We start from the raw sequence: 26,341 nt of genomic DNA, 5'->3' as shown, positions 1-26,341 counted from the left end.
ACGCTAACATATGAAATTTAGATGTAAAGTAGAACTAAAAAAAAAAATCAATCTTTAAGTGTACAAGCACAAATTTCGGAGAGAACGCAAATTGTTTGGTTTTGTGGACATTGGTAATCTTTATGAAATTCCATAGTTAGCCTACACTACTAGCATGCTGTCTTTTATACTTGATTGTGATTGGTCAAAACCCCAAAACTATTGCAATGAATTTCGAACAGTAAAAGGGAAGCCAGTGGCAACTTGATGACAAAGATCATATCAAATCAATCAATCAAAGGAGTACAGCACATTTCATTATTGACACTGTAGAAAAAAGGTAAGTTTCTGACCTGGTTAGTTTAAATTGGAAAACATTGTGGCAAAAATGTGAGTTTCCATTGGCCTTCTAAATCACTAGGCTAAAAAACATGGGGGATATTCTTGTATATACATTTTTTATTTGGATCACATTAAACTTTAACATGACCCATCTCTGACATGGAAAACAGAACAAGATCTGTCTTACAATTCAGGCAATGGCAGCAGAGCTAGTGAGTGCGTCTCTAAGCTTCAGTTCCCTAAAAAGTAACTTAAACCATAAGCTTCATGCTGGGGTCCAGACCTACACTACACATTACACATTAAATAAACCACAGAGCAGCAGGGCACAAAACCATACCTGGGAAAAGGCAACCAGTTCCAGGGTTGTGTGCAGCCAAGCTGCGGACCAAAGCCAGGCGGCAGCGCTGCCAGAGAGTAACTCCAATTTTCTCACAAGCCTCAATGGCTCTGGGAAAATCTCCCTGTAGGGAGTTAGGCACACTGCAATCTTTAGCACCCTGAAGGCAGAATTGAGACAAGCATACATACATACAGGTTAACATGGCTAAGAGCACACATTTAAAGGACTTTGTTTTCTCATTTCGTATCAGGTGATTTTCAACAGAGATCAGGTTTTCAAAGCTATTTAAACTGTCTGCCCAACACATGTCATGTGGACTAAATTATTTTTATTTCAGCAAATATTTATTTGACCTGTAAGACTTGTTTTCCACCCAAATGTGTAAAACTGTTCTACATATTCCTTTAAAAGATTAAGGGGAATAAAATGCATACACTTTTACACTTTAAAAAAATCACTTGGCCATAAACTGGGACAAATTACATTGAGCATTTAATTTAATTCCATGATTACCCCTATGGAAGACTGGTGCCTGGCAATAGAAGGATGCAGGCAAGGAAGAATCCACAATTACACATTTGTAATTATATGGGCTGATGTGGGAGTTCACTGTTCTATCTAGTTGCCTTTAGGTTTACAGCCTATCCAAGGAATTTTTCACATTACCTTCCTCCTTACTCTCTATTCCTTAACCCCATTAAAAATAATTTTCCTGCTGGAGGTCAATAAATTCCAACCAAATGATCGGATGTCATTTTAAGACAGAATTAAGTCTGGATGTCTGGACATTCTTTGCCAAGTATGGCAAAAAACAATTTTCAATATATATTTTAAATGAGAAGATAATATGAGATCAGCAGCTAGAAGGATTGTGATGTTTATATGTTCTAAAGCATAATAACTCAAAGATAGGGATTTCAAATCCTGTAGGTCAAAGCTCAGCTTTTTAATCCTGTGACTACCTGTTTACTTACAGTCTTGGCAGTTGGGTGCACAGGTGTAGATTGTTGAGAGCCAGATGTGGATCCACTCATGTGTACAGGAGATTTCTGCAGCAGCATCAAGGAAGAAATAGCCATCTTAGAACTAGAAGGATAAGTTACAGAACAGTGTTTAGGTTAGTTCAGAGATAGAATCGTCAGCACATACTCTAAGTATACATGCAACAAGATGTTTGTACCTGAGGGCAGTATGTCCTTGCTGCAGGTAGAGGTTGGCCTGTAAAAGGTTTATCTCTATTGCCAGTTCCAGGTTCTCCATTTCACTACAGGACTGAGATGTGAGCTCCTGTGCAACGGAGTGCAACAAGGAGGATGCTCCTTCAAGTAAAATGAACTATGACAGAGAAATGATGGAAATTGACATTTTGATGCAAACAAGATACAACGTCCCTGATGCAAATATAAATGAAAAAAGAAAACTCCAAATAGTCAAACCTTAATCCTCTCCAAAGTAAGTTTCTCCTTCTGTGTATGAAGACTTAGTAACTTTAACTCTTTTGAAAAGCCCTCAATGTCCTGATTTTTCTCTTCAAGGTTCGTTGATTTTTCTGAACAACTTCTCAAGTTTTCCCCAGCTTCTCCTTCAACAGACTCTGAAATTAATTAACACATAATGCATTAAATGTGTTTTATCTACAGTGACATTAAAAAAAGGAAGAAAAAAATTAAGTTGCATTCAAATGGAAATTTGTTACCTGGGATGCATACACAAAATCCTTCTAGTCCTTTCAGACCACCTTGAGAAATATTAAGTTTCCTATATCAATCTGTCCCACTACATGACCAACCTTTTAGACAAGTTGGTTATATACATAAAGGTCATCTTAAAATGATTAATAGACCCATTGGGTGCTTGATATGTGAGGAGATGTAAAAAAGGACATGTTCTTTTGTAAATTAATTTCCTTTTTTTTTTTCCAAATCAAACAACCTAAACAATAAAATCAATATAAACAATCTAAAGAAGAACCAAGGCTTACAGACCTGACACAGGAGCACCATGTACTGTGCTACTGAGGGCCAGGACAAGTTGAATACGTGCAAGGTTAATACGGAGGCACAATGTGGATCCATACACCAAACAGACCTTCGGAGCAAACTCAGAGTTCACTAGTTCTTCCAAAGCCTAAATACAGTCACAAAAAATGCAGACAATAAATTCACAGTAAACCACTTTAGCATGCAAGTTAAGTGCAAACCTACTCAAAAAATACTACCTGTATCTATCTAACCTTGTTGGTCCAAGACATGAGTAAACCCTGATTTCAGGACACGCCCCTTCAAGATAAATATTTTGAAAATATTGTGTCTGTGTTCCGTTCTTCAGAAACATTATCACACACTTTCCTGTCTTTTGAAAGCTTGTGGACCTCATCAAGATTTTATTTTATTTTAGATGGTCTATTTGTTCTCACCATCTGCTGCCATTACATTCCTTGACATCATATTTCTTGGCTTCTTGAGAGTTTCGAATGACTTTGTTGGAAAATAAACATCATAACTCTCCCTCGGTTGATGGATACTTTTGCCTACTTTTGCTCCAGGTGATCACTGTGTCATCTCATCTTTCAACTCTTGGGCATGGTAGCTGTGAGTGATGGCGTGAGTGATCCTCAGTCATGAGAGGTACACTAGCTTTACATATAAGTGGCGCCGCCTAATGTTGAAAACGGATACTGGCTTTTGAAAGTCTAAACCCTGAATATAATATGATCCCACTTTTTCAGATGTACTTCAAGGAAGAAAAAAAACAGGCTAATCACCAGTTCAATGCAGTGTTTCATTTTATCATAATGCTGAAATAGTTGCACTAAGACATATACAAGATCAATATTAAAATGTTCTACTTTGGTAGTAAGTCTATTCCATTTAATAATGATTTTGGCTACTTCTCTTCCACCACCCAAAAGAAAAAAAATTGAATGAAGTGAAGTAAAAAATAATAACAGAATAACACTTATAAAATACCCCCAGATCTTCAGAAATCTAAAGGAATGAAATATGCAAAGTACCTCAGTATTGTCCAAAAGAGACTTGTTTGTGTAGAATGTATTTACAGGCTGCAAACAGAACATAATATAACATGAAAACTCTGCTCTCACAGTTCCAATTATAGCATGGACAATTACACAACATTATAATACTTGAGATATTGAGCAGAGGCAGACTAAAGAACAAATAGTTCAAAAGTGCAGCAATTTCTCCTTGTGACATAAATAAACTTCATCATTAATAGCAAGACAAAACACTAACATTTTAAACAGGTTACATAAACAGTTAAAGGAGAGAAAAGGACCAAAAGGAAACATAGTGTGTGCGTATATATGTGTGCGTTTATACTTGGGGATTGTCTTTGGCGATGTCATGTCCATTTGGCAAAAGAACCCCTGTTCCTTGTGTAAGCTGAACTGATTCCTTCACAGCGTCAGTGAACAGGCAGAGTTCAGTAAGAGCACGCATCTGCAAGAAATATTAACCCAAACTTACATCTCCACCAGGACCATGAGAGGAAAAACAATTACATGTGCATGTAGAAGACAACACAAGGCTGACCTTGAGTATTTTTGCCTCAACAGTGCGCTGCACATCTCTGCATACAGTCCGAACTAAATGTAGGTAGAGAGCTAGTATTGGCAGTAGCTGGAATAAAAAACATGATTTAAGTCAGAGTCAATCATGTATCTTGAGAATTGTAATAAGAAATAAGTACAGACAGGATTTATAACTGTACCGTGATGTGGTAGCCTGTGGTGAAAAGCCAGTAGCAAGTAAAGTTGAGGCTTGCTACAGTGGTGCCGAGGTGAAGCCTGTTGGGCTCTGAAAAAAGATCAACTCCAGGAAGCAGCTCATCACCTATGCAATAATCTGCATACTGGAGGTCAGCTTGGGGCTTGGTCAAGGAGCAAAAAAGTACACACTAGGGAAGTGGGTCACACACACAAACACACACATAGATATGCAAAAAATGAACACACACAAACACACATAGCAATGCAATATTAAGTCACGAGTCCTGTCTTCATTTACTGAACGTTGAATTAAGTACCAAAGGTAAAAACCATGTGTGAGTGAAGAGATTAAAATCCCTTGGTAGTGTTACCTTAAAGAGGTGAGCAGACAAGAGACAGCATTCAGTCCTCCGGCTGATATTAGAAGTTAAGATATACCTGTAGGTCAAAACATATACCTCAGAAACTAGCAAGTTTTAAATGCATAAGCCTGGAGCACACAATTAATACACAGCAAATCAGTCATAAACCTTACTGTAACTTACTGTGCAATCTTTGCAGCAAGAACGGCAGCCTGAAGACATCCCCAAACGCCAGCCTGCTTCAGGGTTTGTTGTGGGGAGCCATCCCCAAAGGACACTCCATTCCATTTTTCTATGGCCCCTGAGGTCTGTAAGGCACAATCTACAGCTTTACTCCAGGTGGAGTGTGCTGCCCTAGAGATGAAACACATACAAGAATGAAATGATTAAAATAATGAAAAAAAAAAATCCTTACTCACTACATGCCGACAGGTAAATGCATAAAATAAAACAAACACAAATCCCAGAAACAGAATACTACCGTGTGTTTCCATTATAGAACTGTAGGTTTCCCAATTCGTGTAGTGCCAAGACTCTGAGAGACTCATGACCATTGGCCTGGAGATACTCTAAAGAAAAGGTTGATGGATATGAGAAAGAAAATAAGACCTTAAAGACTCAGACAAACTGACACAAACTTCATCCAAATATTCCTTGTTATTGTCTTGTAACTTAGAATGCTACTCCTCTATAAAATTCTGCCTCTAGAAAACTGATGTGATCGTACTAATGGAGTTGGAGTATGCAGCAAGGACAGTTGGCATGTGGTCAGGGCTGATAGGGATCCTGTAGAGATCATCTGAAGAATGGTAATCTTCCTCTGTCAGGTCACAAGGTTGGATGTTTGGAGTTGGCATAACTACAGGGCTGAAATTAACCAGACTTGCAGTATGGCACAGATTTCTGCTCTGACAGTGCTTTGACTGTGTGGAAAAGCCTAGACAGAGACACAAGCAGTGCATACATTGACATTTTAAAACAGTTGTTGTGTGATTGCATGTATATTAATGTGTCCATTAGCACTGAACTCACTGGGCTGTGTGTAAGCCAGAAGCTGCAGCCCCAATGAGCGGCTATGCTGGAAGACCTGCAGACAATGTGGTGTCCTCTCAACAACTTCACGGTAACAGCTCAGTGTGTCTTCTACATCCAGAGGAACGCAAACAAGCGACATGGAGTGCTGCATCTCAGAACCTTGGAATCAAACCATGGAAGTATGAAAACCATACTCATGCAAACACAACCTGTAAAAACATGTTTGATATATCTTTGTTCTACTCTAGGTTCAGCTATCATTTATCTCATGATATGACATCACAAAAGGTAATCTTTTCAAACCTTTAAGGTCAACTGAGTCTCTAGGAGTGGAGTGTGTATGTGCTGCTTTTTTACGAAGGGCCGGTTGCTGTGTAGAATGAGGCGTCCACCCACTGAGCAGCTGGCAGGTGGCATAGCTCCTATAAGTCACCTGAAGTACAGATAAGACAGCACCAAATATATACACAGTACAATACAAATAATACACAGAGTGAAATAATGACATTCATGACTTAGGTGCTACACTTTCAACACTTAAATGTAAATGTACAAGTAGACGTCACTTGAAGTATTTTTAAGACAGTTTGTCTTAAAAACTTGTTTTTATACTGGATTGTGTGTGTGGCTTTGTGCTACCTCCTTGCCAGTGGCCCTCTTTGTCTTAACATGGTGTGGTTGTGGAACTTCAGGTCCTCCAAATGAACTTATCCTTTCAAGTAGCCTCCTTTGAGCATGGACTAGTAGAGGAGTTACAGTCAAGGCATAACGTTCCCTAGGACAGGCAAACAGATGCGGTCACAGACACAAACAATCAAAACTATGGGGATGTACAAAAAGAAAGTGTCACAGTTGAGTCTTCTGGATTTACAAAGTGTATTCTTGATGTGGTGCTGAGCAAAAATCCAATTGTGCTTTACATGTAAATTTAATTTAAACATGCATTAAATGTTTCTCAGATAAACTCAATGCTAAGTATCTTGGTAAAAGGAACTGTGTTTACACCTTCTAACGTTTAAAACTTTTGAAATTAAACATACCTGCACTTGGGTTTTACAACTGCAATATGGTCTGTGATTTTAAGATGTTTTGTGTAAGTTGTATGTACCTTGTGTAGGAGTTGTAAAGTAAGGCAAAGTGAGCTAGGCTTTCCCATTTGCCTTTTTCATGAAGACGCTCCAGCGTATGCAACACCAAGGTGCGAACCAAACGTAGGTCCACCTGGCTGCTGTCATCCAGTGGTGCAGAGAAGTGCAGACTTGACTCCAGTTCATCCTCAGTCAGATCATTGTCATAAGAACTCCAAAGCTGAGAAGGACAATGATGAATATGAAAGATAAGAGACATGAGAAGGCTTGTGTTATTTTTCCTTTCAGTGGCGTGATGTGTTTTTACAGACTCTGGTGACCATAGGAATCATTGGCAGCATACATATCGCAACACATTTAGAATCTGATGGTCTTATTTAAAAAAAGGATAAGTATTTTGATGAGTTCTGTGTCCATAAAGCTGAATGTTACCTTACCCCAAGTCTACTCATCATGTCTATAATGAGATCAGTTGCCAGCACCAGTAGTGGGGTGAAGATGGTATTTAGCTGGTCTGCTGTGATAGGGAAGTTAGGTTCAAGTTCTGTGGCTCTCTGCCATAAGTCAGTGATTCTGCAGTTTTGGTCCCACATTGTCTGACACACATACTGCAGGTAGGTCCAGTGGCTGCCACGATGAGCCAGTACCTGGAAAAATAGGAATAGCAGATACATAAAATACACAAGTATAGTGTATGACAGATCTAAAGAAAAAACACCCTGTGATACAGACACATGGATTTCATGTATACACAAAGTTCAAAAGGCTGGATCTATAGTCAATATTCACATGTAGCACTAGAATTTGTATGCTTAAGTGTAACCATACAGTACCATGGACCTTCGGAGGTGTAAAGCAGCTTTACTAAGTGAGTCCAGCAGCAAGGTGGTGGCACATCTTTTGATGTCAATCTGCTCTTCCAGAGTTTGAGAGGAGTCCTCTCCCTCCACATAACTCTCCTCTGTGGCAGAGTCGTCAGCTCTGACTGTTGGAAGAAAAGGTTGAGAAAAGTCATGATTACATACCAGGTGATAGTTTTTCTATTCTTTTTTAAAGAGTGTGTAATTTCCCCTCACCCTTCTCTTTGCTCTTGTCTTTATGTGCAGCCACATAGTCCCTAAGACCTGAGTGAGAGATGTCTTTCTCTGAGACAACCTCATGTTTGGGAGATGGCTGTTGCCGTGAGTTCCTTGGTATAAGAACACCAGAGTAGGCCAGAGAGAAAGACATGGGATTTAAGGAGCTGTATCTGAAACAAGCACATGCAGCACATCTTATTATAGGACCACATATTATCATATATGTAGAATCATGATATTGTCAACACCTATCTTGGCAATAATAGGTTCAAAAAACAATAACTGACTTCAGACACCAAGAACATCACTATAACATCACATCTCTTCTATTACTAACATTACAACTGTTGTAATTATACTATAAGAAATATTAAATCTCTTTATGATGACATATAATTATAGCAAGCCCTTGGGCCAGTTAAAGTAACTGATGTAACCTGAGTTATGAGAATAACAGAATAGCTGGTTTTGTTTGGGTGAACCTGGGCAGCAGCACTTCTCGATGCATGTTGTCCAAGCTCTGGTAAAGCAGCGCTAAATGGGCTTGAGCCATGCTGTAGTTGAGGTGAGCCTTCCACACTCTGTCTTCACAGCACATTTTCCTCAGCTGAAGCCGCCTCTTGTTACGTTTCACCACAGAGGACATCGCGGCCAGCAAGCTCTCCACAATCTGCATCTCTCTACACAGAATGTATTGTGCACATTTCGTTATTCTAACCCAGATAGATAAATACAAACTTAATCAACAGCTTCATCCAGATAATGACACTGAGGTATTGTACCTGTTTGTTCTCACTTTCCGCATCATGCTGCGTGGTAATTTATGCTTTAGTTTCTTTTTTGTGTCACTGGAAGAAGTCTTGTTCTGCTTTGGAGGGAGCAAACACATTGGTATTTGTTTTAAAGATAAAACAGTCATTGCAAAAGGTATTTTTTGCTACGACAATTAACAAAAATTAAAAAGATAGACATTTTCTTAATTTGTGATACATTCTCCTTGAAGTTCCAGTTCCCATGAATTGTGAGTTTGGATTGAGGAAATGATGTGTTATATTCAAAAACACTCAACAAAATAGCATGTCACAAGGAATATGTTATTATTAACTATACAAAGTAAGCAGCAGCTACCTTACATTGTAGGAAACTGGGACTCATTGTTTGACATACTTGGACTGGTTCTCTTTGTGTGTTTTAAGAGACCTACAGCTCACTGGCCTTGGTAAGGTCAGTCCTAATGTTTCCAGAGGCATGATTTGCAAAAAGGACAATAGCAACTTCATTTCATATTTCGATCATTATAAAAAAAAAATAATGAAAGAAAAACAGAAAACAAAACCTCTATTTATCTGTTCCTGTATCTGTTCCTGTACCTGTGTGTGTTCAGGTTTGTGTATTGTAGTTTTCTCACCTGGGGAGATTCATGTTCTTTTGCCTCTTCTGCTCCATGGACTGTTTCCATCACACATTTTCTCGAGGGCCCCATCGCCTCGTCACGCCTGACAAAAAGAGAACCATTCACATAGTGTAACGTAGTAAAGAAATACAGACACGATATGAAGAAGTGCAGTATGAGCAGAACTTAACAGGACAGTAACAATTGAAGTATGAAGTGAAAGCTGAGATCTTTTTTTATTTTAGGTTCCTTCATATCTCCTAAGTGTTATTTAGTAAAAGCACACCTGGAGAGATATTCAAGTACACTCTGCCCCCACTTCAACACAAGGTCTGGGTCGCCCTCCTCCATGGTTCTCTGGAGAAGCAGTGCCGCAATTTCAGAAAAATATGTCTTGCGTCTGACCTTTGTCACTGTCAAGAATGCACAAAAAAAACCACACAGTTGTGAGTGAACACAAATTATTATGCATTTAAAATAAGTCTATAACTGAGTGCTACTCACCCTCCTGATAGGCATCTTTTAATGGACTGTTAGAGATTAGATCGTACAATATGGTGGGATCCTCACAGCCAGTCAGTGAGCATGGAATATCTAAAATTAAAATTGACAGAGGTATACAATATGTAGCTAAACAAAACACATATTAGATCTTTGTGTACTATCAAATTATCTGTTATTCTGGAATAATTAATTTTACCATTGTCTGCAGTGATAGCTTCTTCAGGTGGTATTCTGTTCTTGCTCTTCAACTGCACTGCCTTCAGCTCAAGACTGATCCTCCTTTCATTGACTGTGCCGTGATCAATCTTAGATTACACATAAACATACACACACACACACACTTAAATCTCTGAAAAAAATAGAAATTAAACAAAATTCCTCATGAGAGAAATCGTCACCTTCCCGCTATTCCTTACACCCACCTTCTCATTTACAAGTCTTGTGATCTGCATATGGGAATCAAAGACTTCTTGGAGTAGTCTGCGACCACATTCCATCATCACAGAAGCCATCTGAGGGTCTTGGAGCACACGGAAAGCCTGGGTAAGAAGAAAAAATTGTGAGAATATATTCTGTGTAGGTCTCCTGATTGGTAATAATTTATTTCATGTAGGAATTGTGTGAAACTAATATCACCTGGATGCACAGAAACAGTCAAACTAAATATAAACACATGCAGACACACCTTCGACAGGTAGTAGGTAATGCAAGCTATCATGTGCACAAACGACTCTGAGGGGTTTCCAGTATTTTGTTGTTTGAGAATGCCAGAATTCTCCTCCAAAACAATCAAGCATTTTTTGAGCACCTGAACATCAAACACATCAAACATTTGAAACAGACTGAGGTATAACATATATTTGTAATTATTTGGGGTTTGTGTTACATTAACTTGTTAAAAATGCCACAGATGAGGAATTGTTTACCTCTACTACAAGGTCACAGATGACCTGATGGAAAATCAGAGGTGCCAAGAGGTCATAACAGCCAACTACAGCTTGCACAGCAGCATCACCATCATTTAACCACATTGCAAGGTCTGTGGCTACCAGCATTCGCTCGCACTCTGCCAGTCGGGCTTCCTGCAAACACATACATGCACATGTCATTTATTTATTTGTACATTAAACTAAACATATAACCTTTGTTTAGGTAATTAGGAAAATTGTACCTTTTCCCAGATAAAAGGTCCATTGTGACTGATTGAGTCACAGTAGAGTGATCCCTGATGAATGTTGATTTCTGTCTCAATGAATACGGATGTGATGAACAACCGGACCAGGTGAGGAGAGGAGCGTTGCAGAGTCCGGACACACAGCCTTCGGCAAAGTGGACAGGGAAGTAGATTAGCAAATACAAAGCCTTAAAAAAATCTTGAACTCAACTCTTAAAATGTTTATTTGATTCATTCCTCACCCTGTGGTTGCGAGTCTGTCCTGTGTGCTGTGGGACCCACTGTCAAGAGAGGTAAAGTGGCTCCACAGCACCCTGCAGGCTCTCTTTGCTATGGCATATTGCTCAGTTTGAAATGCCACCTGAGAAAGAAGTTAATAAGAAAAAAATACTTTTCATTCCTCCTTTGTTTTCTGTATTCACAGGTCTATCAGTATTCAGCTTATTCAGTGAGCATGTGGACCCAGTAAGCGATAAGTGCAGTGTGGCAAACACTTGACATAAGTAGTGTGAGGTTCACCTGGGCCAAGTGAGCCCATGTGGAGAGCAGTGGTACAGGCATGGATGCCAGCAGTGGGAAGGTTGCTGCCCCTATGGTGTTACCCAGTAGCTTGCCCTGGCTGTTGTAAGCTGCAACAGCAAACACATACTTCTGGTTGGGCACTAGCCCTTCCACCCTCAGCACACATTCATCAGATACTGCTGGTACCTGAAAAGATACAATGCCAGTTATTATCAAGGGCTTGTATCTGCTCATACAAGATGACAAAAAACGTGTCTCATTGGACTTGACATTGACATTGGTCTTTCTGTGAAAGAGACTAGCTCTACCATATTTCCTGTTCCTGACAGGCTGCAGTCTCCAAGGCGGACTTTCAGGTTTATGCTATCAGCAGCACGGCCACAGAGCTGGTACCAGAACACCTGTACAAGAGACACAAAAGTACAAAAGAAGTATTGAAAGTGTTTATGTTATGTTGGATTGCTTGCTACTATTCATATATTGGTGAAATTAAGCCTAAATAAACATAAAGTCTCACTTGTTCCGCCAATTTATAAGGTGCTGGAGCAAAGGTCAAGGAGTGGTCTGTACGTGAGAGTAGGATGGGGGGAGGTGGAGAGCTTTCTTCTTCCTTCTTCAACCATTTTTCTTGGTTTTCAGCCAAAGTCCTAAGGTTGGTGGAGAAATAGAGTTTTTTCTCCTCCAGCCCCGCCCTCTCTACTAGAGTGGAGGCCTCCTGACAAGAGCACAAAGAGAAACTAATGGAATTTTCCTTAAATTTCATGAAAGCACACCTCAAAACACAAGCTGGTAAAGGTGTCTGCTTCCCAGTTCTTTAACTTATACAGTGTGAAATGTTACATCAAAGCCAGACGTAAAAAATGTAATCTTCAAATAACTGAACTTTTAATTTAATGTCTACATCCAGTCAGTGACTCTTTCACAGGGTGAAAAAACTTTATTTTTTTCCCACTATTCCACACATTGATATACATTTGCAAATAAACACAACTTACTGTGGTGCATGCAGTAATATATTAAATGATATAAAAATAAAGTTATACATAAGCTATTTAAAGTTTTTCTCATCCAATACATGACTGAGACTGTCTTGAAAACATTGGATGTGTATGCATAAGTTACCTCTAGCAGACTCTTTGTTTCTCTGCTGTTCTTTGGCTCCACATTAGTGTAAACCATGGAGGCTTTCTGAATCAGGAAAAGAGCTTTGGACACCTTGTTCTTCTTAATCCGATCCATCAAGTCAGACTCTGCAACTAGACACAACCAGCAGGGCAAAGCCATTAACCCATAGTTATAAAACCTATAATTTGTTTCTATAATTGGTCATTGTTTGATGGCAGATATATAAAATTAGAATTAATATTCTAACCAAATCTAACCAAGTTAACCATTAAATAAAGTAAAAAACTTTAAGTGTTGCAGGAAGTCTGACCTGCATTCTGCTGCAGTAATTTGAGGGAAACCCTGTGGTGAATGATGTTCAGCTCATGAAGAAGGTCCTTAATCAGCAGGTACACATGAGTCGACTGAGTGTGCTGACAGACTTTAATATCTGACTCTGCCTCAATTTCCAGTTCTTCTTCCTTCCTTTGAATTTCATCTTCTTCATTTACCTCTTCTGATGATGTTTGTGAAGATAAAGAGGGAGTTGATGGAGGGCGGGGGCTGAATTTCTACGAAGAGAAGAGAAAAGCAGGTTTTAAAAACACATACCGTCAATTTTCTGGTTCTTTAGGATTTTCAGTTAACACTTAAATACATTTCTATCTTACAAGTATCATTTAGATTTTTTTTGAGTGGAGGAAGACATGCAGCAAATGGTCAACCGGCTGTGAGTTGAACCGGCGACCTCTGCAACGAGGACTATAGTCTCGACACGTGGGGCATTTAGACCACTAGGCCACCAGCGCCCCATAGCATTTAAATTTGAACTCAATTTAACATCTGGCTCAGATTATTTTAGGATTAATAAATGTCAGATTGAGCTTCTATTAACTTCTTTCATGTGAGTATTGAAATTGTTGACTGCCTACCTGCATGAAGGCAGAGTCTGTTACTACTGACACATTTTGGGGCAGCAGTGTAACTGCACCATTGGCCAAAGCATTGAGACCTCTCTCCACCACCTCACACAACTTCTTGAGCAGCTCTGTACTTGAGTTCTGAAAGCATGCACAAACACAGAAAACACATTCAATTACAATTATTCTGAAAAATGCTGCACACGTCATTTTTGAGTAACATTTAGACATTATTAATTACCATACCGTAAGAAGAGAGAAAGAGCTCAGCTTCCCACCATCGTTATGTGATACACAGGTAGCTGGACATGACACAGAATAAAGAATAGCTGAAGAATAAAATGTCACAGCTTTTGTATCTTTTGAAAACAAGACATGTTTTAGTGTGTCCTGTGACTGTAGTTCAATGAAAGATTGATAATCATAGCTATAAAAACACGAGACATAGTAGAAAAGATACGTTTAGTCATCTTCAACACTGAAAAAGGGAAAAGAATAGAAGTTTAATTCTCACCAGGATTTTGTGGTTGATCAATGCATTCAGCTGCGCTCTCAAGCTGTATGGCTAATGTGTGCAACATCTCTGCCATCATTACGCAGTCCACAGTTGCAAGGTCACACACAAAGGCCACCTCACACAGCATAAATAGACACCATAGCCACTGCACACATGTTAAAAAAAACAGTTACACATGAGGAGAAAAAGTAAAAAATGAAATAGATTAAAGTTCATGTAACTGTTTTTTGTTTCAAAACAAACTTTCTTGAAGCATACCTTGTCAAACTCATCTACCCTCTCAAGGTGTAGGTTTTGCGACTGGTCCCTCTGGAGCACCATCTTGATTTGATCCCAAAGAAATAACACAGCATCCAAAACCAGGTCCTCGCCTGGCTGCACATCCTACACAAACAGATGTTTACAGAATAAAAACACGCTCCAATATTGACCTCTTCCTCTAACTCCCCTTTGACACCCGTCCCACAGACACACACACAACATAGAAACTTACTGGAGAAGAACCACAAACAGACTTGTGCAGGGTTTCTACCAGGCCAGTAAATTCAGGACTCATTTGGAAAAGAGTCTTTTGTCCATCTGTGTGGAACATAAAACAGAACCCTTTATAATTTAGTGATAAATCAATCGCAGAAGAGAAATGTGTACATATATAATACAATCTCATCAGTGCCACCATCAATCATGTTGTCCCCTCTAGGATGGCTCTTCTGGGAGGAAAGCAGACTGTTGAAATTGAGAAGTATAGCAAGCTCCAGCTCTGCCCTCCTGAAAGACTGACCTTCAACACTCTAACACAAGAAGACATAAAAGACACTCACGATCATTTAGACCCAAACTCAGATTTAAAGTACAAGAATAGCTGACTGTTTAGCCTTCCTGAATGATAAGCCACAGTAGATGCTCATACTCACAGACAAAACCTGCAGCATCTTTCTGGAGAGTTCAGTGAATTCATCAGACTGCCTGTACTGGAACAACAGCTTGATGAACCTCACCCCAGACATGATGGGTACTTTGTTCTCTCCTAGCAACACAACATATTCGATTACTTCAAATTGATATTCAGCCATGGTACATAAGACACTCCCTATAACAGTAAATAAGTGATGTCATGTGTTTATTATGTGAACAATGAGAAAGTGTCTTACCTGTAATGGCTAATTCCATTAGAGTGGACGTTGGGGTCATCACAAGAGACTCACTAGTTGTTGATTTTTCTTCACAAATAGACATAAAAGTACATTAAATTATGTGCAAAGTGCACAAACACTCAATTTAAATACCAAAACCATCAGCTGTTTCCCCCTCTTAATCATGCATGCAACAGCTGAAGGGTGATTTCATTACATTAATTTGTTTTACTAACCACATGATATACCGATGCCAGCCGACAGGAGTTCCAAGATCACATCAAGGAGCTCTGGCTCATCTGGCATCCTTGCCTCCAGTGGACGCCTGCTGCCATCCCAAAGTGCTTCCAGAATTCCCAAAAATTGTGCTGCACTGCTGTCAAACATGCCCATTAGCACTTCCTCGGTTGTATTACGAGGCCATGGTGCCTACAGGAAACATAAACAGGCATCAAATTTAAAGTAATGTTACAAGAAAAAATTCACAATAAGATTAGTTGATCATCAGAGCAAACAACCCGTTATTATCAATACTGGTTCGCTATTATTGTTCTTCTGATGAGGTGCTTCAGGTAGGAACTGGAACAGAAAATTTAAGAAAAGAGAAACACTAACAATTTTGATATAATCTAATATTAATGATTATTCAAGAACACAATAAGACTACAATAAGTCCAATGAGTTAAAGTAGAGCATCATAGGTAGTGCAGATATCCTAAGCACACAGCAGCTGTGCAAATGCTTATTATAAAATGATGTATGTATCAACTAAAGAGGAAGGAGTGTGGTTGGTATTCCATTTAAAGGTGGGCAGTACGCTTAAAGATAGGATTTAAGAATGAATCATGACACAGCTGTAAAGTTGATCTTATTACATTGGGTATTTCCTTCAGGCTGCTTTTGGTTCTGATTCTGGCCGTGGGTCTCCCTCTGCCTTCAAACACAGCCCACTTGAAAATCATGGCAGCCAGCTAAAAACAAAAAAAGTTTCTTAATCAGCCTCAGTTTCAAAAACCAAAGAACTTATCAACACAGTGAAGGGAAAACAACAAACTTTTAAATAAATAAAGTCAGAAGAAAATTCCCTCATTTTCAGAGAAACAATCTTGTTCACACAAACAGTAGTTGATACTCTCTACTCTCCAAAATTTGATCACAGAAACAGCAATATAATTTTGTTTTAATTAAAGAAGTTTCCTGCCTTAACTGAGGCTTCTTTGTAAGCTCTCTGGGTCTCTCTAGTGGCAGGAACTCCATCCTGCTCCTCCATCTTTGCTAGCTCATTGATCTTTCCAAGGGCTCTCCTGGCAAATTCCTAAAAGCATCAGAAGATACACAGAAAGATGTTCATACATTCAAAATATATCCCATCTTTATATGGGAACACATGAGCATGAGGAATTAATTATTTGACCTGTGGTCAATTGCATCTTATTACAACGGATAAAAATCAATGCAGATTTGTAAAGTAAAAAGCAATGATCAACAACAGCTGAGAGTTTCACTTTGTATCTTTAAAGATCAGACTGTGAATAATCTGCTGTCATCCCAATGATTGTGTGATTGTAGGTGTCTGGTGGTAGATGACGTGTCTTTCACCTCGGCCTGCAACTTAGCCTGGTTGTCATAGTAACAGTGGCAGACTGCACAGTAGAGAGAGACAATCCATGGTAGATTCTCAGAGGTCATCAGAGGGATGGAGAGCTCCAAACTAACACTGGCCCACAGGAGATACTCCAGTGCCTGGAGGATATCATTGAAGGTGATATCAAGGATCATAACACAAGTACATACTGATGACAGCACATTGCGCAATATTAAAAAAACCCACTGATTTAAGGGGTTTTCTTAAGGACAAAGCAGACCATAGGAAGAAAAGAGACATCAATAACATACAGAAACACACGTGACTCATGTTTTTGGTATAGTTTGTCAGTTGCAGTAAGCACTAACAATTTAACTGGTCTATAAATGGTTTTGCAGATAATCCAGAATCAATATCAAACACTTATAAACACAAAACTAGCCTATCAATCATGGCAAAACCAACTTTAAAAAAGCTTTTTGGCAAATCTCTTGGTCTAGTAGGAACAAAATTTTGTACCTGTGCACTACAATCCATGGTCATCAGGTAACAACAGATGTTGTAGATGTTTATTGAACCTGGAAGAGAGAATTAGGATTGTTCTTAAAAGTATGATCTATGATAATATTTTTTCTTCTATCTTTTAGATTTCCAATCCTGGCTTTGATTGTGCACGCTACATAGTTGTCACAAAGGTATACTGGCATGATCCTGGGAATCATAGGGTGCTGTTGTATGTGATCACCACAATCAGGTTGGCTTCTTCACAAAGATCACTGAAAGGTAAGTCTATCTTTTGGGTTCAAGGTTGAATTCTACCTGTAGAAGATCAACTTCATACATTTTCTGTAATTGCTGAACATCATCATGAAAAATAGTACTTATGTACCATTATATATTTGGCAGTAGAGGTGTTCTTGTTGCTGAAAAGCCTGCATCATGATCCTGATAAAGTTTAGCACACAGAGCAGCTTGCGGAGTCCCTTCTGGCTGAGGATGCTGTGCTTTCTCTCCTGTTCAAAAATACACAGGGCACAGCCCTGCATCGCACGGATCTACACACACACACACACACACACACACACACACACACACACACACACACACACACACACACACACACACACACACACACACACACACACACACACACAGATAGAGAGAGCGAGAGAAAGAGAGAGAGAGAAATACAACTTATGCTAGACATGTCAGAGTTCAGGAATAGTTATCTTTAAACATAATCTTTCTTCATTTGGAAAATCTTTATAATTGCCAATGCAAAAAAATGTACACAGCACAGCTTACTTTCATGGTGAAGATATTTTGCTCTGTATCAAAACCTTCAGGGAAGAAACACGCCATGAAGTGATCCAGATCTATGATGTCAGTAATTTTCACTGAGCTGAACTGCAGCAGGTGGAGACTGTAGCCATACCAAAGAGCCGACTGATATGACTACAGGAGAAACGGAAAAGGGAGAAACACAGGATGACAACTGTGAACATGATCATTTGTCATTGTCCTAAAAATCGACCTGGAAAAATAAAGATTTCAAAATGATTTATTTGGTTTGATGTAAAATGCAGTCTGAAAAAAACCCTACCTCATGCTCGAAACTAAAATACAAGAAGGTATGATTTTAGCCACTGTAAATTACCTTTATCCTAAAGAGAAAGTCTGCAATGTCCAACATGCGCTCCTGGTAGAAGTCCGGAGGCAGTCTATGTTTGTACTTCTTCCATACCTCCACCAGGATCGTAATCCTTCAGAGAGAATAACATGACATGACCTATCATAATATAATTTTGTATACGTAACTTTGACATTTTTTCCTCCATAATCGTTATTTAACTAGACTGTGCAAGCGTATTGCACTCTACCTATCACAAAGCAGGTCAGACAACAAACATTAAAAACCTCTGGCATCCCAGCTAGCAAATTTTTGTTAAAAAAACATTCTGTTAATGTTACAGAGAATGTTTCTGTAATGTTTTCAGCAGGAAGTTAGCTTTGTGTTCACAGAATGTTCTCAGATAACATTCTCTAAAAACATTAAGAAAATGTTAAGTGACAAAAGTGCTAAAATTTGTTCTCAGATAACATACTCTAAAAACATTCAATAAGCTGTGACCCAAATAATGTTATCAAAACATCCTTTGAATGTTAAAGATAAAACATTCTATCTTTGTTCTAATTAAATATCACCGGAATATTATTAAATAAAACATTTTGTGATTTGAGGCGTCAGAAACATCCTGAAAACATTCTCTAGATGTTGCTTTGAGAATGTTGCTTCTTTGTTATTAAGTAACTTTATGGGAACACTTTATGGAAAACATTCAATAAACTTTTAAACTTTAAACTAAATAATATTATCAAAACATCCTCTGAATGTTACAGACGAACTGTTCTTCTTTCATTTATAGTTAACAAAAAAGGAACATTATTTAAATCGATAACATCCTTAAGATGTTCTTTTAATATTACACTCAGAACCTTGTCTTGAAACATTATCTGAACTTATAGGGAATGTTCGCAAATGTAGTGGGAACATTCGCTGCTGGGATTATTGTATTTTGCAACAGTGGGAGCACCTTATTAAGTGACCTGATGATATTAACAGTGGTGGGCAGTAACAAAGTACATTTACTTGAATACAGTACTTAAGTACATTTTTTGAGTAGCTGTACTTTACTTGATTATTATTTTTTTTGGAAAACCTATTACTTTAACTCCACTACACTTAGAGGATAATTATTGCACTTTTTATTCCTCTACATTTCTATCAGTGCTCTAGTTACTCACTACTTTTGCTTTGAAGTCAGCTCATGAATTTCCTTCTGTTTTCTGAAATCTGATCCCTAAGACAGTAAAATGTGTTTGTGTCGTTCTGTTTGTCTCAGTGGTTTAGTCGTACCTGTATATCATGCGTCTCCACAGTTGAACGTGGAGCAAACACAGAGCAAGTTTCACTCAGATCAGGCAGATCATTTAGAGGTGGTGGTATAATTCTCCACCTGAGCACCCATGGTCATATCTTCAGCTTGTGTTAGAGGTTTTTGAAATGAAGAATGATACGTATCGTTTGAAATGTTCACCCTGTTTCCCACTCTGCCCAAACAAACAAAAATTCACAGTCCAACCTGAGAAAGTGTGTTGAGCTACATAACATTTGTTTCATTCCAGATGAACATTTTAAACTAAGTTGTCTGTGCTTGGAGTTACTTAGTGTCTGTTTTTTATTCCATGGTATAGTTTTTAGAGATTTCAAGTAATGTTTTCTAAATAAACATAATGTAACAGAATGTACTCCTATGTATTCTTGACTGCACTCTTGCTTTGTGAAAATACAACGTTTTGAGATTTTTTTAAGAAGTACTTTGAATACTTAAGTATTTTTAAAAGCAAATACTTCAGTACTTTAACTCAAGTAATAATTTGACAGAGCAACTTTCACTTGCATTGGAGTAATATTTGACCTGGATTATCTATACTTTGACTTAAGTAATGAAGCTGTGTACTTTATCCACCACTTGATATTAATTTATTAAAGTGAAATAGAGGCCCAATGCAATATTCGTCTGAGGTGGCCGTTAACTATTTACTCACCTGCAGCCTCATGTAAAGCCAGTTTTGCTTGTTTTCAACTACAAATAAAACTCCTAATGTGAATACATTGAGGAGGAGTTGCCAAATATACTGCAGCGGTTTTATTCTCACCCTTTAGCATGAGAGGCGTTATCCAACGTCGAGGAGGAAGCTCGTTTCATCACTGTAATAAAGGAGTTAATGTCTCGGTCAAAGGCCAAAATAACTGGGTTCCTTTTATCAAGTTTCCCATAATATGAGGCCGGTAGTTCCATTTCTGTGGCCCTAAAGTTAACTTTAATGTAGTTCTGTCAGCTAGCAGCTCGCTATCATCCATCAACAAAGCTGAAGCATGTCACCATGGTAACGAGGCTAAACAGACACCTCCATGTCCCTCCCAGAGCAACAGTAACAGTTAAACACACACTCCCTTCACTTTACATCTAAAGGACGGGTTTAAATGTATCTATACTCTGATTACAGCCCTAAACAGTGAAATGAGACCATAATAGATATTTCTGCATGGCAGAGAGCAGGGGTGTACTAGTGGGGGGAAAAGGGAGACTGGCTACCTAGGGCCCAAGTGGGGAGGGGGGCCCTTAATGGGCCTGAAATAAAATTTGTTTTCTGCTACGCTTTTCTTTAGTTTTGTTATAACTGCAATAAGATAAGTAAGTAAGTAAGAAAGTAAGAAAGTAAGTAAGAAAGTAAGTAAGTAAGTAAGTAAGTAAGTAAGTAAGTAAGTAAGTAAGTAAGTAAGAAAGAAAGAAAGAAAGAAAGAAAGTAAGTAAGTAAGTAAAAAAGTAAGTAAGAAAGAAAGAAAGAAACAAAGTAAGTAAGTAAGTAAGAAAGTAAGTCAGTCAGTCAGTCAGTAAGAAAGTAAGAAAGTAAGTAAGTAAGTAAGAAAGTAAGTAAGTAAGAAAGAAAGTAAGAAAGTAAGTAAGTAAGAAAGAAAGTAAGAAAGTTAGTAAGTAAGTAAGTAAGTAAGTAAGAAAGTAAGTAAGAAAGAAAGTAACTAAGTAAGAAAGTAAGTAAGTAAGTAAGTAAGTAAGTAAGTCAGTCAGTCAGTCAGTCAGTCAGTCAGTCGGTAAGAAAGTAAGAAAGTAAGTAAGAAAGTAAGTAAGAAAGAAAGTAAGAAAGTAAGAAAGTAAGTAAGTAAGTAAGTAAGTAAGAAAGTAAGTAAGAAAGTAAGAAAGTAAGTAAGAAAGAAAGTAAGAAAGTAAGTAAGAAAGTAAGAAAGAAAGTAAGAAAGTAAGTAAGTAAGAAAGTAAGTAAGAAAGAAAGTAAGAAAGTAAGAAAGTAAGTAAGAAAGTAAGTAAGAAAGTAAGAAAGTAAGTAAGAAAGTAAGAAAGAAAGTAAGAAAGTAAGTAAGTAAGTAAGAAAGTAGTAAGTAAGTAAGAAAGTAAGTAAGTAAGTAAGTAAGAAAGTAAGTAATTAAGTAAGAAAGTAGTAAGTAAGTAAGTAAGTAAGTAAGTAAGTAAGTAAGAAAGAAAGTAAGAAAGTAAGTAAGTAAGTAAGAAAGTAGTAAGTAAGTAAGTAAGTAAATAAGTAAGTAAGAAAGAAAGAAAGTAAGTAAGTAAGTAAGTAAGTAAGTACATTTTATTTAGTATAGCACCTTTCATAGAATAAAATCACAAAGTGCTTCACAGGAAAAATATTCAAATTAAAATAAAATCATAAAACATTTAAATGAAATCATAAAACAGTAAAAGAACCAGACAATGGCATAATTAAAACATTAGTCTGTACAAGTTGAGTCGAAGGCCTGTTTAAATAAATGTGTCTTTAAGAGTTTTTTAAAGGTGAAAACAGAGACAGCTGAACAAATATTTACAGGAAGCTAAACATGTGCTAAACATGTCTGAATAAATAAACAAACATTCAGAATTCCTTTCTGAAATTTATTTCCGGCTCCGTGAGATGTGTTTCTCATGCCTAAAGTGGGGTCATATTTTCATAGCATCAGGTGTGGCTGAATCTGAGTGAAAGTAAACTGTAGGTTTTTAGAGTTTTATTTGACTTCATGAGGTTAGATTATACCAAATAATGCCCCCTTGTTGTTATTCAACAAGTCACTTCGCTTCAAATAATCTTGTTTAAAGAGGTGGACAGTCTGAAGATCAATATTGTGCAGTTACATTTGGAGAAATTGTATAAAAAAATGTATATGTAGCTTAGATTTGAGTCTGTTAACCATTATAGTTTTAAGTATATATTTTTGTTTAATGCAAATAAACCAGTATTATAGCAGCAATTTTATATTTTGTAGGGTTGGCTGTGGTGATGGGGCCCACTGAGATATTAGGATGGTGGGGGGTCTTTTTATTTTTATTGTTATATATATCTTTTTATCTATTTTTTTTATTTATTCTATTTGAAGTTCTTTTAATTTACAGCACTTTGGGTTGCAATGTCATTGTATGAAAAGCGCTTTATAAATACAGTCTGATGGACGAGTCTGATTGATTGATCACAATGTGAAATTATTTACCAGTTATCATAATTGAAGCACTCAGTAAGGTCAGTTTTAAAAGACTATTAAAGGAACACTTTAACATTAACACTAACATTAATGAATTTCAGTGAACACTTATGATTGATCTTAATTAGATGAAATGTTATGTAATGTTTATTGATATTAATTCATGGGAATGTGTACATTACATCCATTATGTGTATTCTTTGAAATGGTTGTAGTATTTTCTGTTTTTGTATTTCATGTATATGTTGTATGTTAGTGGCAGCTAATGGGAATCTGAATAAAGGAATCATTTCATGTGTTATTTTATCAGTCATTACCGTTGTGTTCTTGAGCTTCCTGTGTTTTTATTAAGGCCTATGCTATTAACAAGTTGGCCATTATTGCTAATATCAACGGACAAGCATTTATCATTGTTGAAGACTTAAGTCAATTAATAATATCCTGAATCTTTCCTAATTCCAACACTTTTGCACAGTGTTTTATTCATCTTTATTCTTTTACAAAATTATACAATTTGCAGCGAAAAAGTAGCCTAAACCATCTTCATGATGATATGGCTTGATTTTTAAATCTTCATAATCCCAGGTATAAATTTAATGTGGGAAACTACATTAGAGACAACAAAAGTGGAAGGGTGAGAAAAAGACAGAAAGAAATTTGGCTGGCACAACAACAGTTTTGTCAACTGAGCTTAGCAAAATGATACACGCTTAGAATGTCACCTAATGCGGTCCCATACAAACTCATCAGTTCCCATTCAAGCTCACATCTATTCTGCACACAAACCTAAAGCTTCTGGCACTCAGAGCACAGCAGGCTAATGCTCTGGCAGCTATTCCTCAAACAAACACACATCCAATCATGCGCAGAGACACACAGAGATCCAGACGGGGGCATTTCCTGGGGAATGAGTATGGGGGCATCAGCAGTACTCTGAGCCAGTATCACCTCATGACTGAGAGAGAAGAGTGAGATAGAAAGACAGACAGACAGACAGACAGACAGACAGACAGAGAGAGAGAGAGAGAGAGAGAGAGAGGAGAGAGAGAGAGAGAGAGAGAGAGAGAGAGAGAGAGAGAGAGAGAGAGAGGGAGAGACCACCAGTCACAGCCAGACAGATAAAACAATGAGGCAATGAAGGGATAAACAGTTGACATCATTGTTCCAGAAAGATCAGCCTGTTGGCAGAGTCACTATGAGATTGTGCATGATGGGTTATGGAGGGGAGGGGGGTGCGGAGGACAGGAACAGGGTGAGGGCTCAGATGGGATGGGAGGGCAAGGCCTATAAATTTGCTGCAGGAAAGCACAGCACCCATCAGAGACCAAGACAAACCAAGAGACCACTCATTATTTTGAACATCTCCTCTGGAACCTCATTATGGAAGTCCCCATTAAGTATCCCTGGTACCGCTGGGGTTTTCCACATCGCCTCGCTGACCTCTCCATGGCTGAACCTCTCGCTGATTGGCCACTTATGTGGCCCTCTCCCTGGTCCTTCCCTTGGAGTCGCTCTTCGTTCTGGCGCTGGTTCAACTGGTCCGAGAATGGTCACAGTGAGGTAAAGCAATTTTTACCAATTAGAATGTCTTGAGTGAAAATACATTTTTAAAATATGTATTTTCATACTAATTATCTCAATAAATAGAGATTTTCATTACCATTTATCCTTCTAAATGCTGATACATTCCAACACCATTGCAAAATAATGTTAAATATTGGTAAAACAAACAAAGAAAAAAGTTGCTGGCACTTTGCTAACTTTGCCTAACAGTACACTTGCATTGAAACTCTGTTAAAACTCTGATGAAACTGAGGGAGGATACAAAAAAATCTGATTAATTTATTGCCTTGCACACTCACATACCCATACACACACCCAATACCACTTTCAAGGCTGCATCATCAGCCAAAACCAATATTGGTATTGGAATCAGAATAACTTTATTAAAGCCTCCGTGAGGAGTTTTCATATGGCCATGAAACAGACTAAATTAATTACTGATGGCTTTGTATGACCTAAAAAAGCAAATAAGACTGTCAGCTTAAAGCTGAATTATTTATTTATGTTAATTCTTAATGACTCTATCCCAGTGAATTATATATTTGACTTTTAAAGGAAAGCAAAATGACAAGACCAGCAAAGAGCTAAAAAGTTTAAAAAAAAAGAGCTAAAAATCAAAACAACGTCCAAAACAGAGTCCGTCACAGGAGCTTTCAAAAACAGATGTACTGTTGTGTTAAGACTGGTTTGCCAGGCATTTGAATGCTTTTAGCTGTTTTGGTATGTCTCAACTTGATAAAAAATACCACTTTTTCTCTAATGCCAGCATTAGAATATTTTAAAGTATGTGTATTATTCTGAGACGAAATTAACAAGCTACTGTATTTTGGTACCCAGTTGACTCTAGGTTGAAGACATGCAACCAAATCTGTCAGCATAATTAAGAACTCTTCTGTCTGTCTAGATGCGTGTTGAAAAGGATCGCTATGTAATTTATGTGGATGTGAAGCATTTCTCACCTGATGATCTGGCAGTCAGTGTCAGTGAGGAGTTCATCACAATACATGCCAAGCATGAAGACAGACAGGTTAGAGAACTATATATAAATCTCCAGAAATAGACTAACAGAATGGGTTGACACACATCTGACATGTTCTGACATTATGCTTCCAGGACGACCACGGCTTTGTGTCCAGAGAGTTTCTGAGGAAGTACAGGCTTCCAACCGGGGCGACAGGTTCTGAGGTCACCTCCAGTCTGTCTGTTGATGGCGTGCTCACCATCACTGTACCCAGGTCACCTCCTGGCCCTGAGCGCACTATTCCTATTTCCTGTGAAGATGGGACAGCCAAACAGAAAATGTAGAGCAGGGGCTGACGCTAACTAACACTAACAAGTCCTGTCTGATTTTACGTGTCATCTGTTTTAGTTTTCTTGGTGGTGTGAAGAGGCATACAGGTCTGGATGTCATCAAGTGCAAGGGCCTTCCAAAGATAATGCCTTTCTGACTGTTATTCTGCAAGACAATGGTGCTTTGAACCAATTACTAAGAAATGTAACCTTTTAAAGTCAATCTGACAGCACAGAGTGAGATTTAATTTCTATTTTAAAACTTTTTTCAAATCTTCAATAAGACCTTGCAATTTAGTAACAAAACTGTAAGCATTTGTATTCTACATAAGATTGTTCTTTGAAAATTAAAACAGGCATAAATTATTGAACTGAGCTGTATCTGCAGTACACAGTTATGTCTATGTGGATACAAGTAAGATGCCAGATGTACGTGCTGTTGTATATTCTTTGAGAATAGTTTCTGTATGTTTGAGATGGAGGGACTCTCTGGAGGCAAACAGACATATTAGTTTGTTCACTTATAAAAAAGCCACCAAAGGACTTGGGACCAGGTGTGCACTCACTGTGAGTGTTAAAGAGGGTGAATGTCAGAAAAGAACAGTTTT

At 38.0% G+C, this 26,341-nt stretch overlaps 2 protein-coding genes across 11 annotated transcripts in view; one reads left to right on the top strand and one right to left on the bottom strand.

Annotated features, from left to right (window-relative positions):
- Positions 1–20,763, bottom strand: part of LOC117813017 (cilia- and flagella-associated protein 54-like) — a 94,802-nt gene extending 74,039 nt beyond the window's left edge. For 2 of the 10 annotated variants that reach the window (XM_034684045.1, XM_034684048.1), the window contains exons 1-54: positions 20,531–20,763; positions 18,468–18,573; positions 18,116–18,265; positions 17,700–17,865; positions 17,330–17,388; positions 16,825–16,968; positions 16,427–16,540; positions 16,101–16,196; positions 15,462–15,654; positions 15,244–15,312; positions 15,007–15,119; positions 14,769–14,883; positions 14,586–14,671; positions 14,351–14,476; positions 14,090–14,237; positions 13,822–13,877; positions 13,588–13,716; positions 12,987–13,227; positions 12,674–12,807; positions 12,069–12,266; positions 11,860–11,952; positions 11,549–11,737; positions 11,272–11,390; positions 11,027–11,174; positions 10,782–10,937; positions 10,541–10,663; positions 10,278–10,394; positions 10,052–10,160; positions 9,856–9,945; positions 9,638–9,764; positions 9,367–9,454; positions 8,741–8,826; positions 8,441–8,638; positions 7,956–8,128; positions 7,713–7,864; positions 7,317–7,526; positions 6,900–7,099; positions 6,431–6,566; positions 6,095–6,224; positions 5,789–5,950; positions 5,484–5,693; positions 5,238–5,325; positions 4,940–5,110; positions 4,766–4,832; positions 4,397–4,582; positions 4,219–4,305; positions 4,006–4,125; positions 3,678–3,725; positions 2,650–2,791; positions 2,361–2,402; positions 2,101–2,258; positions 1,845–1,999; positions 1,639–1,750; positions 662–821 (exon numbers count right to left, since the gene is read on the bottom strand). In XM_034684045.1, the coding sequence (XP_034539936.1) occupies positions 662–821; positions 1,639–1,750; positions 1,845–1,999; positions 2,101–2,258; positions 2,361–2,402; positions 2,650–2,791; positions 3,678–3,725; positions 4,006–4,125; positions 4,219–4,305; positions 4,397–4,582; positions 4,766–4,832; positions 4,940–5,110; positions 5,238–5,325; positions 5,484–5,693; positions 5,789–5,950; positions 6,095–6,224; positions 6,431–6,566; positions 6,900–7,099; positions 7,317–7,526; positions 7,713–7,864; positions 7,956–8,128; positions 8,441–8,638; positions 8,741–8,826; positions 9,367–9,454; positions 9,638–9,764; positions 9,856–9,945; positions 10,052–10,160; positions 10,278–10,394; positions 10,541–10,663; positions 10,782–10,937; positions 11,027–11,174; positions 11,272–11,390; positions 11,549–11,737; positions 11,860–11,952; positions 12,069–12,266; positions 12,674–12,807; positions 12,987–13,227; positions 13,588–13,716; positions 13,822–13,877; positions 14,090–14,237; positions 14,351–14,476; positions 14,586–14,671; positions 14,769–14,883; positions 15,007–15,119; positions 15,244–15,312; positions 15,462–15,654; positions 16,101–16,196; positions 16,427–16,540; positions 16,825–16,968; positions 17,330–17,388; positions 17,700–17,865; positions 18,116–18,265; positions 18,468–18,573; positions 20,531–20,673 (7,138 nt within the window). In that variant the 5' untranslated portion in view covers positions 20,674–20,763. The remainder of the gene's footprint in view (positions 1–661; positions 822–1,638; positions 1,751–1,844; positions 2,000–2,100; positions 2,259–2,360; positions 2,403–2,649; positions 2,792–3,677; positions 3,726–4,005; positions 4,126–4,218; positions 4,306–4,396; positions 4,583–4,765; positions 4,833–4,939; positions 5,111–5,237; positions 5,326–5,483; positions 5,694–5,788; positions 5,951–6,094; positions 6,225–6,430; positions 6,567–6,899; positions 7,100–7,316; positions 7,527–7,712; positions 7,865–7,955; positions 8,129–8,440; positions 8,639–8,740; positions 8,827–9,366; positions 9,455–9,637; positions 9,765–9,855; positions 9,946–10,051; positions 10,161–10,277; positions 10,395–10,540; positions 10,664–10,781; positions 10,938–11,026; positions 11,175–11,271; positions 11,391–11,548; positions 11,738–11,859; positions 11,953–12,068; positions 12,267–12,673; positions 12,808–12,986; positions 13,228–13,587; positions 13,717–13,821; positions 13,878–14,089; positions 14,238–14,350; positions 14,477–14,585; positions 14,672–14,768; positions 14,884–15,006; positions 15,120–15,243; positions 15,313–15,461; positions 15,655–16,100; positions 16,197–16,426; positions 16,541–16,824; positions 16,969–17,329; positions 17,389–17,699; positions 17,866–18,115; positions 18,266–18,467; positions 18,574–20,530) is intronic. The other 8 variants (XM_034684049.1, XM_034684052.1, XM_034684047.1 and 5 more) reach the window with 7 other exon arrangements.
- Positions 20,764–24,213: 3,450 nt separating this feature from the next.
- Positions 24,214–25,812, top strand: LOC117813160 (alpha-crystallin A chain-like). Its single transcript, XM_034684281.1, has 3 exons — positions 24,214–24,440; positions 25,348–25,470; positions 25,557–25,812. Exons 1-3 carry the CDS (start codon positions 24,261–24,263, stop codon positions 25,746–25,748), a joined length of 495 nt encoding a protein of 164 aa, XP_034540172.1. The 5' UTR covers positions 24,214–24,260; the 3' UTR covers positions 25,749–25,812.
- The last annotated feature ends 529 nt before the right edge of the window (positions 25,813–26,341 follow it).

Source organism: Notolabrus celidotus, chromosome 5 (assembly GCF_009762535.1).
Source record: "Notolabrus celidotus isolate fNotCel1 chromosome 5, fNotCel1.pri, whole genome shotgun sequence".
NCBI classification, from domain to species: domain Eukaryota; kingdom Metazoa; phylum Chordata; class Actinopteri; order Labriformes; family Labridae; genus Notolabrus; species Notolabrus celidotus.
Note: the sequence above shows the minus strand (reverse complement) of the source record. Positions and strands in the feature narration are given on the sequence as shown.